The 16,488-nt window shown below is 37.5% G+C and overlaps 3 protein-coding genes across 3 annotated transcripts; 1 reads left to right on the top strand and 2 right to left on the bottom strand.

Moving 5' to 3' along the window:
* Positions 1–21: 21 nt before the first annotated feature.
* Positions 22–4,256, bottom strand: LOC121778482 (uncharacterized protein DDB_G0286299-like). Its single transcript, XM_042175842.1, has 3 exons — positions 2,531–4,256; positions 989–1,241; positions 22–707 (listed from the first exon to the last, which is right to left on the bottom strand). The coding sequence occupies exons 1-3, from the start codon at positions 2,873–2,875 to the stop codon at positions 325–327; spliced, it is 981 nt and encodes a 326-aa protein (XP_042031776.1). The 5' UTR covers positions 2,876–4,256; the 3' UTR covers positions 22–324.
* Positions 4,257–4,394: 138 nt separating this feature from the next.
* Positions 4,395–7,341, bottom strand: LOC121778481 (syntaxin-32-like). Its single transcript, XM_042175841.1, has 5 exons — positions 6,887–7,341; positions 5,815–6,059; positions 5,554–5,729; positions 5,117–5,314; positions 4,395–4,946 (listed from the first exon to the last, which is right to left on the bottom strand). The coding sequence occupies exons 1-5, from the start codon at positions 7,116–7,118 to the stop codon at positions 4,787–4,789; spliced, it is 1,011 nt and encodes a 336-aa protein (XP_042031775.1). The 5' UTR covers positions 7,119–7,341; the 3' UTR covers positions 4,395–4,786.
* A 6,471-nt stretch (positions 7,342–13,812) lies between these two features.
* LOC121780386 (60S ribosomal protein L11-like) lies at positions 13,813–15,543 on the top strand. The gene is made up of 5 exons (XM_042177979.1): positions 13,813–13,947; positions 14,057–14,164; positions 14,272–14,314; positions 14,724–14,919; positions 15,111–15,543. Exons 1-5 carry the CDS (start codon positions 13,945–13,947, stop codon positions 15,307–15,309), a joined length of 549 nt encoding a protein of 182 aa, XP_042033913.1. The 5' UTR covers positions 13,813–13,944; the 3' UTR covers positions 15,310–15,543.
* The last annotated feature ends 945 nt before the right edge of the window (positions 15,544–16,488 follow it).

Genomic DNA, 16,488 nt, shown 5'->3' with positions numbered 1-16,488 from the left:
ATAATGTATAAGTACCTAATATAAGCCTAAAGATGTGTTTGAAATCACAAGAAAAATCATCAGAAAGTTTCAGCACTCTTTAAAACTGAAGAGAGCGGTAGATACACAGCAAGAAGAGTATTGTATAATACATCTGATCTAACGAGCAAGTACCAAATACAACGGTTTCTCAATTTAAATCGGAAAAAATATAAAGAAACATTTTTGTAAAATTATATTTGAAGTTCATCCACTACAAAACTAGAGGGCAAGAGCTCGGAGTTTATTAACCACAGAAATCCATCTATCTCCATTCAATCAGAGCTTCAAAGCTCCAATTTTCTCTTACCGGATTGGCTGCTGGTTATAATGGTTCTTCTCCTTCTTTTTGGCAGCCGCAAGTTTTGCGCTCCGTGCTGCAGCCTCCATAGCAACAGCTCTTGCAGCAGAGTCAACCTCCTTGTTCGATTTCTTTTTCTTAGCAGACGCCACCCTCTTGAGCCGCTCCTTCACATCAACAGCAGAAGTGTCTCCCTCCACATGTTCAGCCTCATCTTGTTCATTATGAGCATCTGAGGTATTAGGCTGGTCCTGAGATTCCTTTGCCTCTTTGGAGGCCTTATCCTTCTTCTTCTTCTTCTTGGCACTTTTGGATTCAGCAGGTGCAGCACTGTCTTTCTTCTCTGCAACTCCATTCAGTTGCACCTCTTTCCCATCATTGTTTGGGTCTGCAAGAGACCAAAGATCATATGCCACTTATATTAATAGAAATCGACTGTTTATTCTAACTTCACCTAATCGATGATGCTCTATTTCTAGTAATTAGGTAGGGACAAACTGAAGCTGCATTATTTGCACCCACACTATGTGACAGGCTCCAAAAATGCATGCAAAATAACAAAATAAAGACACGGTAAGAAAATAGTAGTAATTGGTAGCACACCAATCGCAGAACAATTTTCATGCACAACCAGCAGTTCGATGTAGATGATAGGGATACATCAATTACCAGTTGTTACATCTTCAGCTTTCTCTTTAGGGTTTACTCCAAAATCGGCTAAAATGGCCTCTAATTCAGCAAGCTCCTTTTTTCTTCTCTCCTTCTTGGAAAGTTGTCTTTCTGTCTCCCTAGGTGCTGGAGATTGTTCAACCTGTGTTTCGACTACCGGTTCAGAAGGTTCTCCAACCTCTGTTTCATGATCAGGCTCCTCATCTACATCATCATCACCTTCATCAAGAAGCTCATCTTCACTCTCACTTTCCTAAATTTTGGATGGAAAATCAAGTTTAAGTCCCAAAAAGAATTGAGTCATTCCACACCAAAATAAAATCAAAGAGGGGGAAGAAAGAGCATCAGTATAAAAAAATTTAATGGGCAGACATGTAACATCTCTAAATAGCCATTACAAATCTACAGCTGCAGAAGGAGCCAATAGGATAAAAGCAATCAGCAGAAATTTACAACTGACAAGGTAAACGAAGGAGACATACCCCAAGTGATTACATTACAGTTAGTATAAATGTGCAACTAACAAAGATATCAAGAGAGACATACCACATGTTGTAACAGTACGATATAACATGAAAAAATTACATGCTGAGGAGCTATGGTTTTTGGTCAATTATGATATTCACTTGTCTGAGATTGTTTTATCACTATAAAAGCAACCTGTAGGTACATCCCATATGATGCTGAACAGGGAGAAGATTAATGAATCAGGGAGATATTGATATAACAAAGTAAGGATGATAGACCAAAAGGCTAGTCTGCAGATGACCCAGATAGGCTAATCAAAGTTTTTATTTTTTACAAGAAACTAAACACATAATCAGATAACAGTATAAGTTTGAGGACAAAAACAATATTACAGTCACTTTAGGCATTGTCAGTAGACTCAGTACAGACAGAAGAAAATTTTCGAGTTGATGAAGCATATTGGGTAACAACTTATATATAGAACAGAAAGCCACAATAAAAAAATCGTAAAAAGAAAGTAGTACTGGTACAGAAAAGGAAAGGAAAGCAAGCATTTAAATGATAACATATTTTCATATAAATGATAAGACACCAGCTAACCTTTTAAAATGAACCTCTGCTAGTAAAGTACGTCATTCATCATACATATTAAGTAACTAGACGAAAAGAGAAAGTAGCAGCTACAAAATGACAACAATGAACACAAATGAAATACCAACGAATCAGCAAATCTAGGAAGTGATATTTCTCAACCTCGCTGTGTAGCACAACATGCTCAAATTTTAATTTGAAAAAGAAATTGCCTATTTACGCATAAAATGCAATATGCTGCGTACTAAAGGTAACAACACCAAATGATCAACACCAGCCGGGCATAGGAAACCATCTAGTCAGAGGAGTCAAGCATCATAACATATTAATATGTAGTGCAAATCCAGTTTTCTTTTAACAATCACATGCGGACTTCGAAATGTTAGAGTTTAGAAACATTTAATCGCCAAACTAAATAGACAATAATAATATTTTTAAAATGAATTAAGAGCAAAAACAACCAGAATGTTCATGCCTTATTACCTCCAAATGATCTTGTTTCTCTGTTTCATCCACTTTATTCGAACCGGAACTACCCCACATCGCCTGGGGAGGAGCCGTGGTGGCATAGTAATCATCATCATCCTCATCATCCACATCCGCCCACGACTTCACTGTCAATGGTGCCGGAGCCCAGTACACCGGCTTTTCCTCTGCTTTTGATTTTCCAGAAGCAGCGCCACTCTTAGTGGAGCTCTTACTCCCCCTGGACGAACCCTTATCTTTGTCAGATTTCTTCTTCTTCCTCAAAGTATCCAGCGCCGCAAAAACATTGGTGTTGCTCACGGTAAACGATCCCTCATCCCTCCTATTCCCACCACCAACCATTTTGCACCGGGCGTAAATCAAAAATTGCACTGGGCGTAAATCAAAAACCCTCCTCAACGATCGAAAATCTGAAGCCCAAATGCAACAAATCGCCGATGATTTTCGGGACTGGATTTCCCGAAACCAATCAACAATTACTGCTTCCAGAACAACAAATGAAAACCAAAGCAAGCCGTAATTTGATAAAATTCTTAAAGAAAAGGAAAAATAATCCGAACTATAAGTGAGTCTACCGCGAGATTGTTGATCGAACAAAGTAAGCCGTGATTTGATAAAATTCTTAAAAAAAAGAAAAAATAATCCGAACTATATGTGAGTGTACCGCGAGATTATCAATCGAACAGGCGAATATCAGATTATACTGTATATCGTAATTTATTTACTCCCTAATCCTACAGTTCCGATGAGCTCGAAAATCAGATTTCAAAATGTAGGGTTAACACGCAAATAGGGTTTCGAACAGGAAGAGAGGCGCAGCTTCTAAGGCTTGTTTGGTTTGGTGCGTACGATTTTCTGTGCGGGCTACTTTGTGCATCTAATAGATTGGGATTTCTGCTGGGATTAGGGTTTGTCTTACCGGATTGGGTAGGGTCGATCTTGGTTGACCTACGATCCAATCCGTTCGATTTATCCAGTCGAAGCTTCTTTAGTTTTATAAATTAGAACAAATACGAATAGCTAGTTAACCACGTCATTTTATTTTTGTATCAGATATTAAAATTATGATTAGTCGGCTCTTTTTTTAAGGTGCATGATTGATAAAAATTGACTAAATTTGATTTCCAAACTCGGAATTAAATTAATCTTGCTCGACTGAGTTTGCAGATTAAAACAGAAAGTCTCCCAACAGTTGGCGGATTTGAACTTTTGATGATTTTTAAGTGATGGATTATTGAGACAATTCCTTCTTTCCGTATTCTTTTGTGCATCTTTTCAATTTTGAAGTCAGGTTTGGTGAGAATAATTTTTCATATTTGAAGATCTTTGTTTAAAACAATCTTCGGTCTTCATATCATACATGCTTACTAAGAGCATCTCCAACAAGGAAGCGTAAATAAAAGAGGTATATCATCTATATACCTCCTCAAAAAGTGAAATTATACTCTTCCAAAAAGAAACATACTCCAAAGAAAAAAGATATATAGAAAGGTAAATGATTTTTTAAACATAAAATAATAGTACAAAATGCATTAAAAAAACATAAAGTGTGATACATTCTCAAATACCTTCTCCCTTGGAGAATGGTTTTTCATGAAAAGAAGGCAAATATGGTAGTTATAAAATTTTACCTCTCTATTGATGGAGAGGTAAAGATACCTCTTCAAAATGGGAAAATGTATAATACCTTCTCAAATATATTTTTCTCTTGAAGAATGATTTTTCATGAAAAAAAGGTAAATATGGTAGTTATATAACTTTACCTCTCCATTTACCTCTCCCCTTGGAGATGCTCTAAGATAAATAAAACACCGCAAAAAATCGAAACAAACAAGTATTATTATACAAACACAGAAGCAAATTAAAATATAAATTTCCCATTACACTTCAACCTGAAGTTTTTGTCTTCAACTTCACTTATAGTAAGAATGCACTGAAGCTCATCAGAAGTAAGGTTCCCATCCCGATATACATAAAGGTGGTGTTCGATTTCCTAGATAAAATAATACCAAGATATAATCTAGGATTGAGTTGTGTGATTATTTTAGTTATAGGGGGTTAGCTATGACTAATTATCCCATGATTATCCATCTACGATTGAGTTGGGGGACTAAATCTCATGAACCAAACACACCACTAATTTAATCCCGGTATACAATCTTGCAAACCGAACACCCCCAAAGAATATTACTACAAAATACTATGGAAAATTATAGGGCCGAATATGAGGTTTGCTTACTGTGTAACAGCTGACTATGCCACGAAGAAGAGGAATACCATGAGGAAGAAAATCAACACAGAGAATATCTTGATCATTAGCCACCGATTTGATGAGATGCTATTGAGGTACTTGAGCAAAGCCCCTTGTGCTCCCTCCACGTTTGACAACGTGTCTTCCATGTTCTCATCGATCCTATTAACACGGGTCCAAAACCATGTAAGAAAATGAACTGGGTTTATAGAGATTATAAAAACAATGACATATAGCCATATAGGCATGGATTCATAAATGCACGATATGTGATCATAAATTTTGAGCATATAAAATAGTGAAAACAATTAAGAAGTTTTAGTTTGTGCTACCTGATAGCAATCTCTCCTTGCTGAGATACCAATGTAGCCAACTGATTGAAGATACTGCCCAGCTCATGAATTGTCGACTCCACATTTTGAAGAGCCTCGGCTCTACTCTGCATGTAGCTGTCCTGTACGGGAACAATTTGTTGTTGTTGATTTTGTTGCTGATGCAGCAAAGGCTGGGACTCCCCATCAACCTGAGTCCTGTTAAAAAAGTTACAGAAAGTAAGCCATGCACGTAACGCGTAGGTAAATCAGTTTAATTCAAGTTGTTTCCAGCAGTATTAAGTCCTAACGGCATCTTTCTAGAACCACATTCAGGACTATTCAACAAGCATCATCAATTTTTCTCAGCATAAATTTAAAAACAGAAAATGCAATGACCAAAATTCATGCAAGCCATGAGGATAGCAACTGGCTGGAAAATTCGTGTATGTGCTTACTTGGGAAATAACTGGGAGGAAGTTTGTGTGCCATCGGACCATGGAAGAGGTGTGGCAGCTGAGTTACTAGTTGAAGCCTTTGCAGCCAAAGGACGCTGGCGAACAAAAGGATTTGCATGGCTCTTGGAAGCAGAAGACGAAAACAACTGTCTTCTGTTGTCATGAACCTTCAGGTTCTGTTGAAGATCAGGAAACACAGATTGTATTAGTAGCTATCCAGGAATAAAGGTTGATGGCGGAAGCAACGAGTTCTGGGTTCACCTCTGTTCGCATGGTTAAAACTTCCTTGAACTCCTTTGTGGTGCTCATCAAACGATTCTTTAGATCATCAACGACAGTAGTAGAATGAGTAGTGGTGTCACTGGAGGTATTCTCATTGCGTGAATTGGAGAGAAACTGGAGATCAACTACACCAGAATTAAGAGCCGTTATATCTTGCTTGATGACTGCAGTGAGCTCCTGGATTTCCAAGGTAGGATCATCAAACACTGATGTTCTCTTTGCCACTGCAATAGATAAAAACATAACATTATCAAATCATATATCGAATGCCAATCTAAAAAACAATCATAAGCAAGAGGCATACGAAGGGCGGGGCAGTAACAGTCAATGTATGTGGTGGACTAGCCTATGATATAGGTGTTTAATTTTGAGTGATAGGATAAAATGATAGTAAAACATAAGATTGAGAATTTTTTAGATGAGATGGTCAAACAAGCTCAAAAGTAATAATTCCATCAAAGAAAATGGATGATTAGCTTGGACACTTTTTACCTATCTATCCTATCACTAAAGGTAAATGCTCCCTTAAGGTATAAAGGCCCCTTAACGTTTAACTAGATCTTGGTCCATAAGAGCACAAAAATCCTCCAAGAACAAGGCAAATTATGATTTCTTAAAGAGCTCTTTCTTCAAGCACCTAGAGTTTGAATCATCGGTATGAAACTAATACTCTCGTGCTCCTGAAAGTAGCAACGAACTAAGGGGCAGATATACATTCTTGTAAGATTAACATATGGTCTGCAAAAGAACTCATATCATAGACTCAAAGATTCAAAACGTCGCAGACAAACAATTGATCAGATTTAATTGGTTAACAAACAACACGTTGCACCATATTTTAACTCCTGTATGGGATGGATCCAATAAAGAATCTCAACCACTCCATACATACAACAAAATGTTTTCAGATACATGCAATTCAGTTCATATGCATTTGACAATAACTACTAAAGTTCAACAAATGCAAAGCCGTGATCAGTTCATTAACTAACCAAGAACATCCTATTTCTGGAGAAAAAATAGCAGGATAAGCTACAATTGAATCACTCACGCTTTGCCAGCTTAGCTAGCTTCTGCGACGTCTGATGAATCCCAAGCCCAATTTTGGATGCCCGCCGGTTGAACTCCGATTGCATCGCCAGCGCCGACCGCGGCGGCTCCTCCCGCTTGGATCCACTGCTGCTGGGCCCATTGTGCAACGATACTGATTTCCTTGCCCTCTCCGCAATCCCTAAAAACTCCTGCGTCCGATCCCTAATCGAAGCATTGCTCTTCACAGACATTTTTGCCAGATCAAATTTTCAACACCTCAATAACATACACTCCTATGCTTGATCCAGATGGATTTAAAATTAGGGATCGAGAAACAGGAATTCGGAAAATTTAGCCTGGATCTCAAAACCCTGAAATTGGTGAAATGAACGAAACCCTAGATCTGCGTGAAGAGGGTAAAATTCATGTAATGTTTATTTCCGCTGTATTAATTTTCCACCGTACAGCAAATTTCTGCTTCTTAGTATTTAAATCTCAAGTTAATCATAATTTGTGTTCCAGTTTGATTTCCAAAAGTATCATATTGTTACGTATTTACGTTTCTTAAGTTGTTTTTTAATATTCTTAAACTCTGAAAGCAAATTCTATGTTCAACATTACTTCCTCTCTCTGTTATTTAATAATTTTAATAGTGAATAATATTAAATTTAAAATAAAATTAATAATAAGAGAGATAAATAATGATATTTTTTATAAAGAATAGTAGTACTATTTACAATAAGTGTGTGACATGTGACATATATTCCATTCATTTTATCAATTCACTTTTACAATTTTTAAAATTGGTGCTGGAACATGTATTAGGAAATGGAATTAAAGAGTACTATCAAAAAATTGTAATATGATTTTTTCTTAACGTGAAAAGTAATGCATGTTTTGTTGTATAATAGTACTCCTTATATTAGGAGATTAATATACATATTCAAATTGTACTATAGTCACGTCAATTCAACAGATGATATAATTTATATATTTAATACTTATTTTACTTTAAATAAAATGACTAATGAATGTCTCCAATTTTATCCATAAGTTTGCAAAATTTGTGTCCAAGTGATATGACAGGAGGCCTTTTTATTTTCAATTAGCAATAAGTTATTGGTATGGCACAATACACCAAATCATTAGAGTATCCACAATAGGGAGTCGCGGCTCTCGGGCATGGAACTTAGTCGGGCCGCGGCTCCCCAATAGTGGATGACAAGTAGAGCCGCGGCAGGGGGTAGCCCATGGGCGCGCCGAGCAGTCGGCCTGGCTGAGGCTCTTGGGCGCGAGCCGCGACGCCCTATTGTGGCGGCCGAGAGCCGCGGCTCGAGCCAAGTTTCAATTTTTTTTATTTTCTTATTTATTTCTTATGAATATATTCATTCTTCTCAATTTTTTTACCACATTCCAATCTCCACTCTTTTCAATTTATCTCAATTCTACTTTCAAAAAATGAATACCGACAATGAGTATCAACAAATGATCGATCAAGCGTTCGATGAAGCTGACGAGGAAGCGACGTGATATGCGATAATTTTCATTGTATAATTTTCCTCTTTCTATAATACAATGAAGATTTGGTTTTAATTTTTTATTAAATTATGCATTTTTAAATTGTTATAGTCTGATAATTTTTATTCTAGTTAAATTAAAATATACCAAGAATGAAAAAAAATAATTAATTTGTGGCTTGGGCTTTCCACTATTAGGGTGGACAAGTTTTCTTGGCCCTGGATAAGTTTTCTTGGCCTTGGCCAAGTTTTTGTGGCTTGGGCTTGGGCAAGTCCATCCTATTGTGGACACCCTTATGTCGCCATGGTGTGGGATGACTATGAAATTTTCACTCATTGTGAGGTTCATATTATAATTCTATTATTTGTCAAAAACTTTCTACATTCAGAGTTGATCTAATTTTAGGGGACGATCCAAAATGCTATAACTAGTATATTTAGTAAAAGGGGTGTGTTATATTGCTAACACGTCCCTAAATTGCTAACTACAACTAAATGATAGCTATTGGATTAATAAATCAAGGTACAAGATCATTTAACTATGAGTATCAATACAATGCATAAAAAATGTCAAATAGGTGTATTAATGTCAATTGACAAAAAGTTAGTTATAACCAACTTTCAAAAAATATCCAAAAACTTTAAATGATTATAACTATCTTAATTTAAATTATTTTTTTTACACAACTTATATCAAATTAAAGATAATTTTATAAGGATTCTAACAAGATCTCACTTGCATATGTTTCGATGTCAAAATTTGAAAAAAATCTCTAATTTTCATATTTTTCAAAAGCAGCTTAATATCAATGTAGCCATCATAATATGTGTTGTGATAGAATAGAGCAATTGTGTAATTGAGATAAACAGAAACGTAAAGAAGACACAGATTTACGTGGTTCACCAACGTTGTTGGCTACGTCCATGGGCAGGAAACGGAGAACATATTTTATTCAGAGTGTTTTCGGATTATGGCTACAGATTTCAGATTTCCTATTACGAAATTATGTGCTCTACTCCCATATAAATAGGCACACATGAGACAGACTGGGCCTAGGAAACATAATCATATCCTAATTAAGAAACATAATCCTATACAGATTCAAGGCATACTAACAAATCTCCACCTTGACTTGAATTATCCCCAACAGATGCATCATTACAATGCCAGACGAACAGACTTCTCCTTCCTTGCCTCAGATTTGCCCTCCTCGGGCAATCCGTGCAGGAAAGCCGTCTTCTCATCTAGTTGCTCAAGCTCCAAATCATAATGTGCAACTATCGCAAGTAACACTATGATGGAAGTGTGTCTAACCACTGGTGAGAATATCTCATTATAGTCAACCCCCTCCTTCTGCGTGAACCCTCTTGCAACTAGCCGAGCTTTGTATCTAACACCCTCATCTGTTGTGGTCCCTTCTTTCTTCTTGAATATCCACTTGCAAGTAACAACCTTTCTCCCATTCGGCCGTTTGACCAGCTCCCAAGTCAGATTTTTCCATAGCGATTCCATCTCTTCTCCCATTGCAGCGAGCCATCTAGCACGCTCACTACCCGAAACAACTTCCTTGTATGTGGATGGTTCTGCAGTGGATGGTTCATCTTCCACCTCACTGGCAACCTGTAGTGCATATGCCAACATAACCTCAAAATCGTACTTCTGTGGAGGCTTCACACCTGTCATCCTAGCTCTGTAAATAGGTTTGCTTCTTTGACGAGCCTCCGGGTGGATATCAGAACCAATAGTTTTAGCAGTAGTGTGTTGATCTTCTCCACCTTGGAGTTCTGATTCACTCTCATTGTGAGTGACTTACAGCTCCACCTGTTTATCAACACTACCAGAATCCTCTGCACAGATAGACTTCACAACTGAGTTAAGCATAGAATTCTCATCAAACACCACATTCTGACTGTGAATAACTTTATTCTCCGAAGGTGACCAGATTCTATACCCCTTAACTCATTCTCCATAACCAAAAAATACACTCTTCTTAGCTCTTGGTTCCAATTTACCCTCACTCACATGATAGTAAACAGTACTTCCAAAAACTCTCAACAACGAGTAATCTGCAGGTGTATCAGACCATACCTCATAAGGTGTCTCTTGCAGTCAATGCCAGTGTGAGGTCCACGGTTGATCAGGTAACACGCCGTGTTTACTGCTTTTGCCCAAAACTTCCTAGTCAACCCAGCCTGGAAAAGAATACATCGCTCTCTTTCTAGCAGTGTCTGATTCATGCGTTCTACCACACCATTTTGCTGCGGTGTATGTCTAATAGTTTGGTGGCGAACAATCCCCTCGTTCTTACAAAACTTATTGAACTCAGACGAACAGAATTCCAAACCATTATCAATTCTCAGTCGCTTGATCTTCTTCCCTGTCTGATTTTCCACCAAGGTTTTTCACTGTTTGAACTTCTTGAACGCGTCACCTTTATGCTTCATCATGAACACCCAAGTCATCCTGAAGTAGTCATCAATCATCGACACAAAATACTTGTGACCTCCAATAGATTCAGCACGTGATGAACCCCAACAATCCTTGTGAATGTAGTCGAGCGTCCCCTTGGTCCGATGAACAACCTTCTTTAGGAACTTGTTGCGATGAAGCTTCCCAAAAAACACAGTGTTCGCAGAAATCTAGATTCTTCACTTTATGCACAAAGAGAAAATCACACTTTGACAGAATTTGCATCCCTCGTTCCCCTATGTGACCAAGCCTCATATGCCATAGCTTTGTCATACTCTCGGGCGGAATCTCAGATGATGCAGTATCAGCAGAGCCTGTCACGATGGAACCTTTCAGAATATACAAGGTACCCCGTTTCAAGGCTGTCAGAACCACCTTCGAACCTTTCATAATATGCATTACTCCACCTTCACCCTTGAAGCTGAATCCCTTACTGTCAAAGGTACTCAGAGATATCAGATTTTTCGTCATTTGTGGAACATGCATGACATCGTTCAAGGTGCAGAACACCCCATCATGCGTCCTTATTCTGATAGAGCCAATGCCAACCACATTGCAAACAACATTGTTGGCCATGGTATTATTGTCTCCATCTATATGCTCGTAAGTGGTGAAATACTCCACGTGCGGACACAGATGGTACGAAGCTCCTGAGTCAAAAATCCACACATCGTTGCTGTGTGGCTGGTCATCTGCAACCAGCGCTAGGCTTACTTCAGAATCTGAGTCATCTGCTTCTGCTACAGTTGATGAACCATTGGCATCCATTTTCTAGCCCTCTTTCTTTTTCTTCTTCGGACAATCATACTTCCAGTGCCCTGGTACTTTACAATATCTGCAGATGTCGCCGGGTTGGAAACCTTTCGATCCCTCTTTTGATTTCGACTTCTTCTTTCCAGATTTCTTCCGGCCCGTACCCCAGCAGATAATCTCGACGCCTGACTTTCTGTGGCTTAACTAGCTGCTTGTTGCTGATCTTCTCTGATGTGGAGAGCAGATCGAACACCTTCCAGAGACAAAGTTTCTTTCCCAATCATAAAAGGCTCAACGAAATTCTCATACGACTCAGGCAAAGAAACTAGCAGAATTAAAGCAGCATCCTCATCTTCTACTTTAACTTCAACATTATGCAAATCCAGCAAAATTTTGTTCAGGTTTTCCAGATGGTCCCGAAGGGGCGTACCTTCCTGCATACGTAATCGAAACAAACGTTGCTTCAGGAGCAACTTATTGGTTAGAGACTTCGTCATGTATAGACTCTCCAACTTCGTCCAGAGGGCAGCCACAGTTTCCTGATCAGTGACTTCGATGATAACATCGTCAGGCAGGCACAACATGATTGTCGAGTGAGCCTTTTCATCTAGGGTTACCCACTCATCATCATCCTCGTCTGCCTTTTTCGCCTTTCCTTTTGCAGTTAGCGGCGCCCACAACCCTTGCTATTTCAGCAAAGATCGCATCTTGATCTGCCATAGACTGAAACTATTTCTCCCAGTAAATTTGTCGACCTTCACGTTCAGAGCGGACATCTTGATTGATTAACGCATAAACCCTAACAGATGCAAAATTCAGAAACCCTAACAGATACGGAATTCAAAACCATAATTCGAAAACCAGGCTCTGACACCAGTTTGTTGTGACATAATAGAGCAATTTTGTAATCGAGACAAACAGAAACGTAAAGAAGACACAGATTTACGTGGTTCACCAACGTTGTTGGCTACGTCCACGAGTAGGAAACGGAGAACAGATTTTATTCAGAGTGTTTTCGGATTATGGCTACAGATTTCATATTTCATATTACAAAATTATGTGCTCTACTCCCATATAAATAGGCACACATGAGACAGACTGGGCCTAGGAAACATAATCCTATACAAATTCAAGACATACTAACAATATGTCAATATAATACATATACAATGTCAATGCTAAATTGTGTTGACGTATTCAATGAATAGTATTGATATGTTTAATACATATATTGACATTTTGATCTAAAACCATAATTTTGATAGTTTTTTTTATCTTTTTAAATTTAAATAATAACAAAATGAAATTACACATGTCGATTTATAGACCACTAGATCTCTACAAATCTTATGGTTCTAAATTAGTTGTAGTTAGCAATTAGAGGTTGAGTTAGCAATTGATTACCCCTCTAGTAAAATTTATAAATAGATCTATTGATTGAGTAAATAGTTTGGGACAATGAATTTCTCATCCAAATATTATATGATTATATGTAAATTTATTTTTTTGTATTTTTATAAATTTAAAGATTGTGTTACGATGGATTCAAACCCAAGACTTTTAATCTCAAGCATTACCACTCTATCATTAGGATTAGGATACTCACACGCAACTAAGTAATTTGAGTCATGGTATAGTGCTCTTAAGAAATCGACAAAATGGTAATTGTCTCGTTGCTAGAACCGTATAAAATTATAAAATCGAACTTTTTGACAGTTGAGGATTTTTAAAGTGAAAATGCAAGTTCAAGACATTTTAAAACATAAAATTTGTAATTTGTGGCATTTTAATTACTTTTGCAGGAAAATGCATGTGATATTAAGTACTATCTGCAAATGCATATGATAAACATACCTACAGTAAAAAGTGATGCATGTGACATCTCAATTACCTTTGTCACATCAATTTTGGGGCTATAACCTATACGCCATATTTGACAGTTAGATTGCCTCAAATTCACGAGGTGTTAGCGATGAACCAAATCCCAGAGAGTTTGTGTGTTCTGATTGAGGTTCAATTGAATAATTTGAGCTTATGTAAATTAATTCAAAGATTTTGAATATAGTATTTGTGAAGTGAAAATTTAAACTAACCCAAATATTAGTAAAAAAGTTTTAGAGGTTAATTAACCAGAAAAGTCCTCGATGATGAAATTACATTAATTAATGCTTGAGGGGCACAGTGGACATTTCGGTCCAGCCCACAATCACATGAAAACCCTAGCTCACTGCCTCTCCCCTTCCGCTTGATATTTAGGGGTTGCAGCTCATTCTCACTTAAACTCCTGCCACCGCCGCGCCTCCTCCGCCATCTACCGTTATTCACCGCTGCGTAGCAATGGTTCGTGCCGCTACTTGTGCTTTCGCATCTGCATTATCCGCGAGCATGTATATTCGCTTTCGAGGCTCGATTGATTTGTCTAATTTCGCGCATATTTGTCATCTTGTAGGCTTCAGAGAAGAAATTGTCGAACCCGATGAGGGAGATCAAGGTGCAGAAGCTGGTGCTCAACATCTCCGTCGGAGAGAGCGGAGATCGTCTCACCAGAGCTGCTAAGGTACCGCACACATTGAGCTACCGCCGCCGAAGCTCTGAATTTTTTCATATGATTTGTTTTTGGTGATTTAATGTTTTTGGATTGACCGATTTCATTTTCTCTGTTAGGTGTTGGAACAACTCAGTGGACAGTCTCCTGTTTTCTCCAAGGGTAAATTCCTATACACGTATTTTTTCCATTATACTAGTATTAATTTTCGAGAATATGCTTTTGCTGTTTGTACATTTATGTATTTTTCTAGTTTTAGTAAGTATTGAGACGCATGAATTCTGCAATATTAACTTGTTAATACAGATTAGTTGCTAGGTAGTTTTAAGCATTTTGTACAGAACGGATGAATGTATGAATCACCAAAATAGCAGAGCTGGAGTAGTTCTAACTTCTTCTTGTACTTTCTATATTATGGTGATCCAATAAATAGTAGATCTAAGCATTTTTTGTTGTTGTGATGGATTACATTTTTTAAGTCAGGGTTATTTGTACAGATTGAAGCTTATCAAATGAAAATTTTAAACGTATGGCGACATTAGTTGAATTTGTTCTCTCTCATGTTTTGCAGCAAGATACACTGTTCGATCTTTTGGGATCAGGAGAAATGAAAAAATTGCTTGCTATGTCACGGTTAGGGGTGACAAGGCTATGCAACTCCTTGAGAGTGGCTTGAAGGTCAAGGAGTATGAACTGTTGAGGAGGAACTTCAGTGAAACTGGTTGCTTTGGTTTTGGTATCCAGGAGCACATCGATCTTGGGATTAAGTAAGCAAATCTGTGATGAGTTCTCATATACTTTATCAATTAATAGTTGTAGACCAGTGTAGATCAAGTTGCCTGTATGCCTTTTAGGTTTATATGTGACAAATACTACATTGTTAATTTACCTGTATTTCTATGATGCTACTCTTTTGAAGTATGAAGATTTCTGACATGTCACATTGATAATATTATAGGTATGATCCTTCTACTGGTATTTATGGTATGGACTTCTACGTTGTCTTGGAACGCCCTGGATACCGCGTGGGTCGTCGCCGTAGGTGCAAGGCCCGTGTTGGAATCCAACACAGAGTCACCAAGGAGGACGCAATGAAGTGGTTCCAGGTGAAATATGAAGGTGTGATCCTTAACAAGGCATCCAACATTGGAGCTTAGACTGGGATCAGCGTCTGGCCCTTTGGAATGAAATCTTTAAAGGTTTTGTTTCTTTTATCTCTTTTTGGCTAAAATTTTTGTAGAATTATATCAGCAGACAGGTCTTACTCTCATGTTGAGATTAAGTTATGTTTGATATTTTACTGGTGTTAGATATGCTTATGAATGTTGGTACTGTTATGAAAAAATCCAGATTGGTTTTATATCATTTAAATGTTATTTTATTTCGATTTACCCAATACTACCATATTACATTATTTGCTTCTCGTAGTACAAAATATGCAAATAATCTTCTTTCATTTCAACCTTGTGTAATTACACATGCATGGTTCATTTCAATCTCAAGAAATTGATTGCGTGTAATTATGTATGTATTATGCTGACGTTACGATATTCTAATATTTTCATGTAATTTTTCTTCAAAATTTCCAATACATTATATATTTTCGAATTGAGATAAATCTCTCATTTCTTGACTCCAAGTAACCACACAACATTCCATCATTTTGCTATCAATCCTTGGGAATTAGACTATTTCATGTAATTCTCGTTCAATTCAATAGTAATCAACTTTTTAATTACACAACTCTCAATTGTAGAGATTTTCCAATTAATTTAAAAATATTTTTTTTTTCATAGAAGGCCACAGTCCACTGCTGCGAATGGGTTATAAGGGCATATCTCACAATCAACCTAGTATTTAATCCGTCGATGCAACCTTACAAAGCGAACATCCCCTAAGATCCATCTTCTTTGTTTTTAACTTTGTTTTGCAAGTCATTAAGAGCTTGGAAAATGCTAACACCATAATGAGTCAAAACTCCCTCGTTTGGAAGAACTCTGCCCCACCCCGAGCTCAATTGCTTGTCGGGTTTATCTTACAAGAAATGCTTAACACTAAAGATAGACCGATCAGATGGGACATTCCACGAATTGAGAATGATATGTGTATTTTCTGCAAAAAAGAGCCATAGACGTTGGAGCTGTTAGAAATAATGAGATAAAATTCTCAAGCTGTGTACAAGCGGTACTCTAATTATTACAATCGAAGGAAAATAACAACAATAAGTGGAATGGAAATTACAACCGAAATAATAAAACAAACCAAACTATAAGTCGAGTCGAGGAAAGCCCTCTTTCCGCAAGACAAATTACGCCCCGGCTAGTGCTCACGGAATG

The sequence above is a fragment of the Salvia splendens genome, chromosome 19, assembly GCF_004379255.2.
Source record: "Salvia splendens isolate huo1 chromosome 19, SspV2, whole genome shotgun sequence".
In the NCBI taxonomy this organism is placed as follows: Eukaryota; Viridiplantae; Streptophyta; class Magnoliopsida; order Lamiales; family Lamiaceae; genus Salvia; species Salvia splendens.
This window is presented reverse-complemented; position numbering and strand designations above follow the sequence as displayed.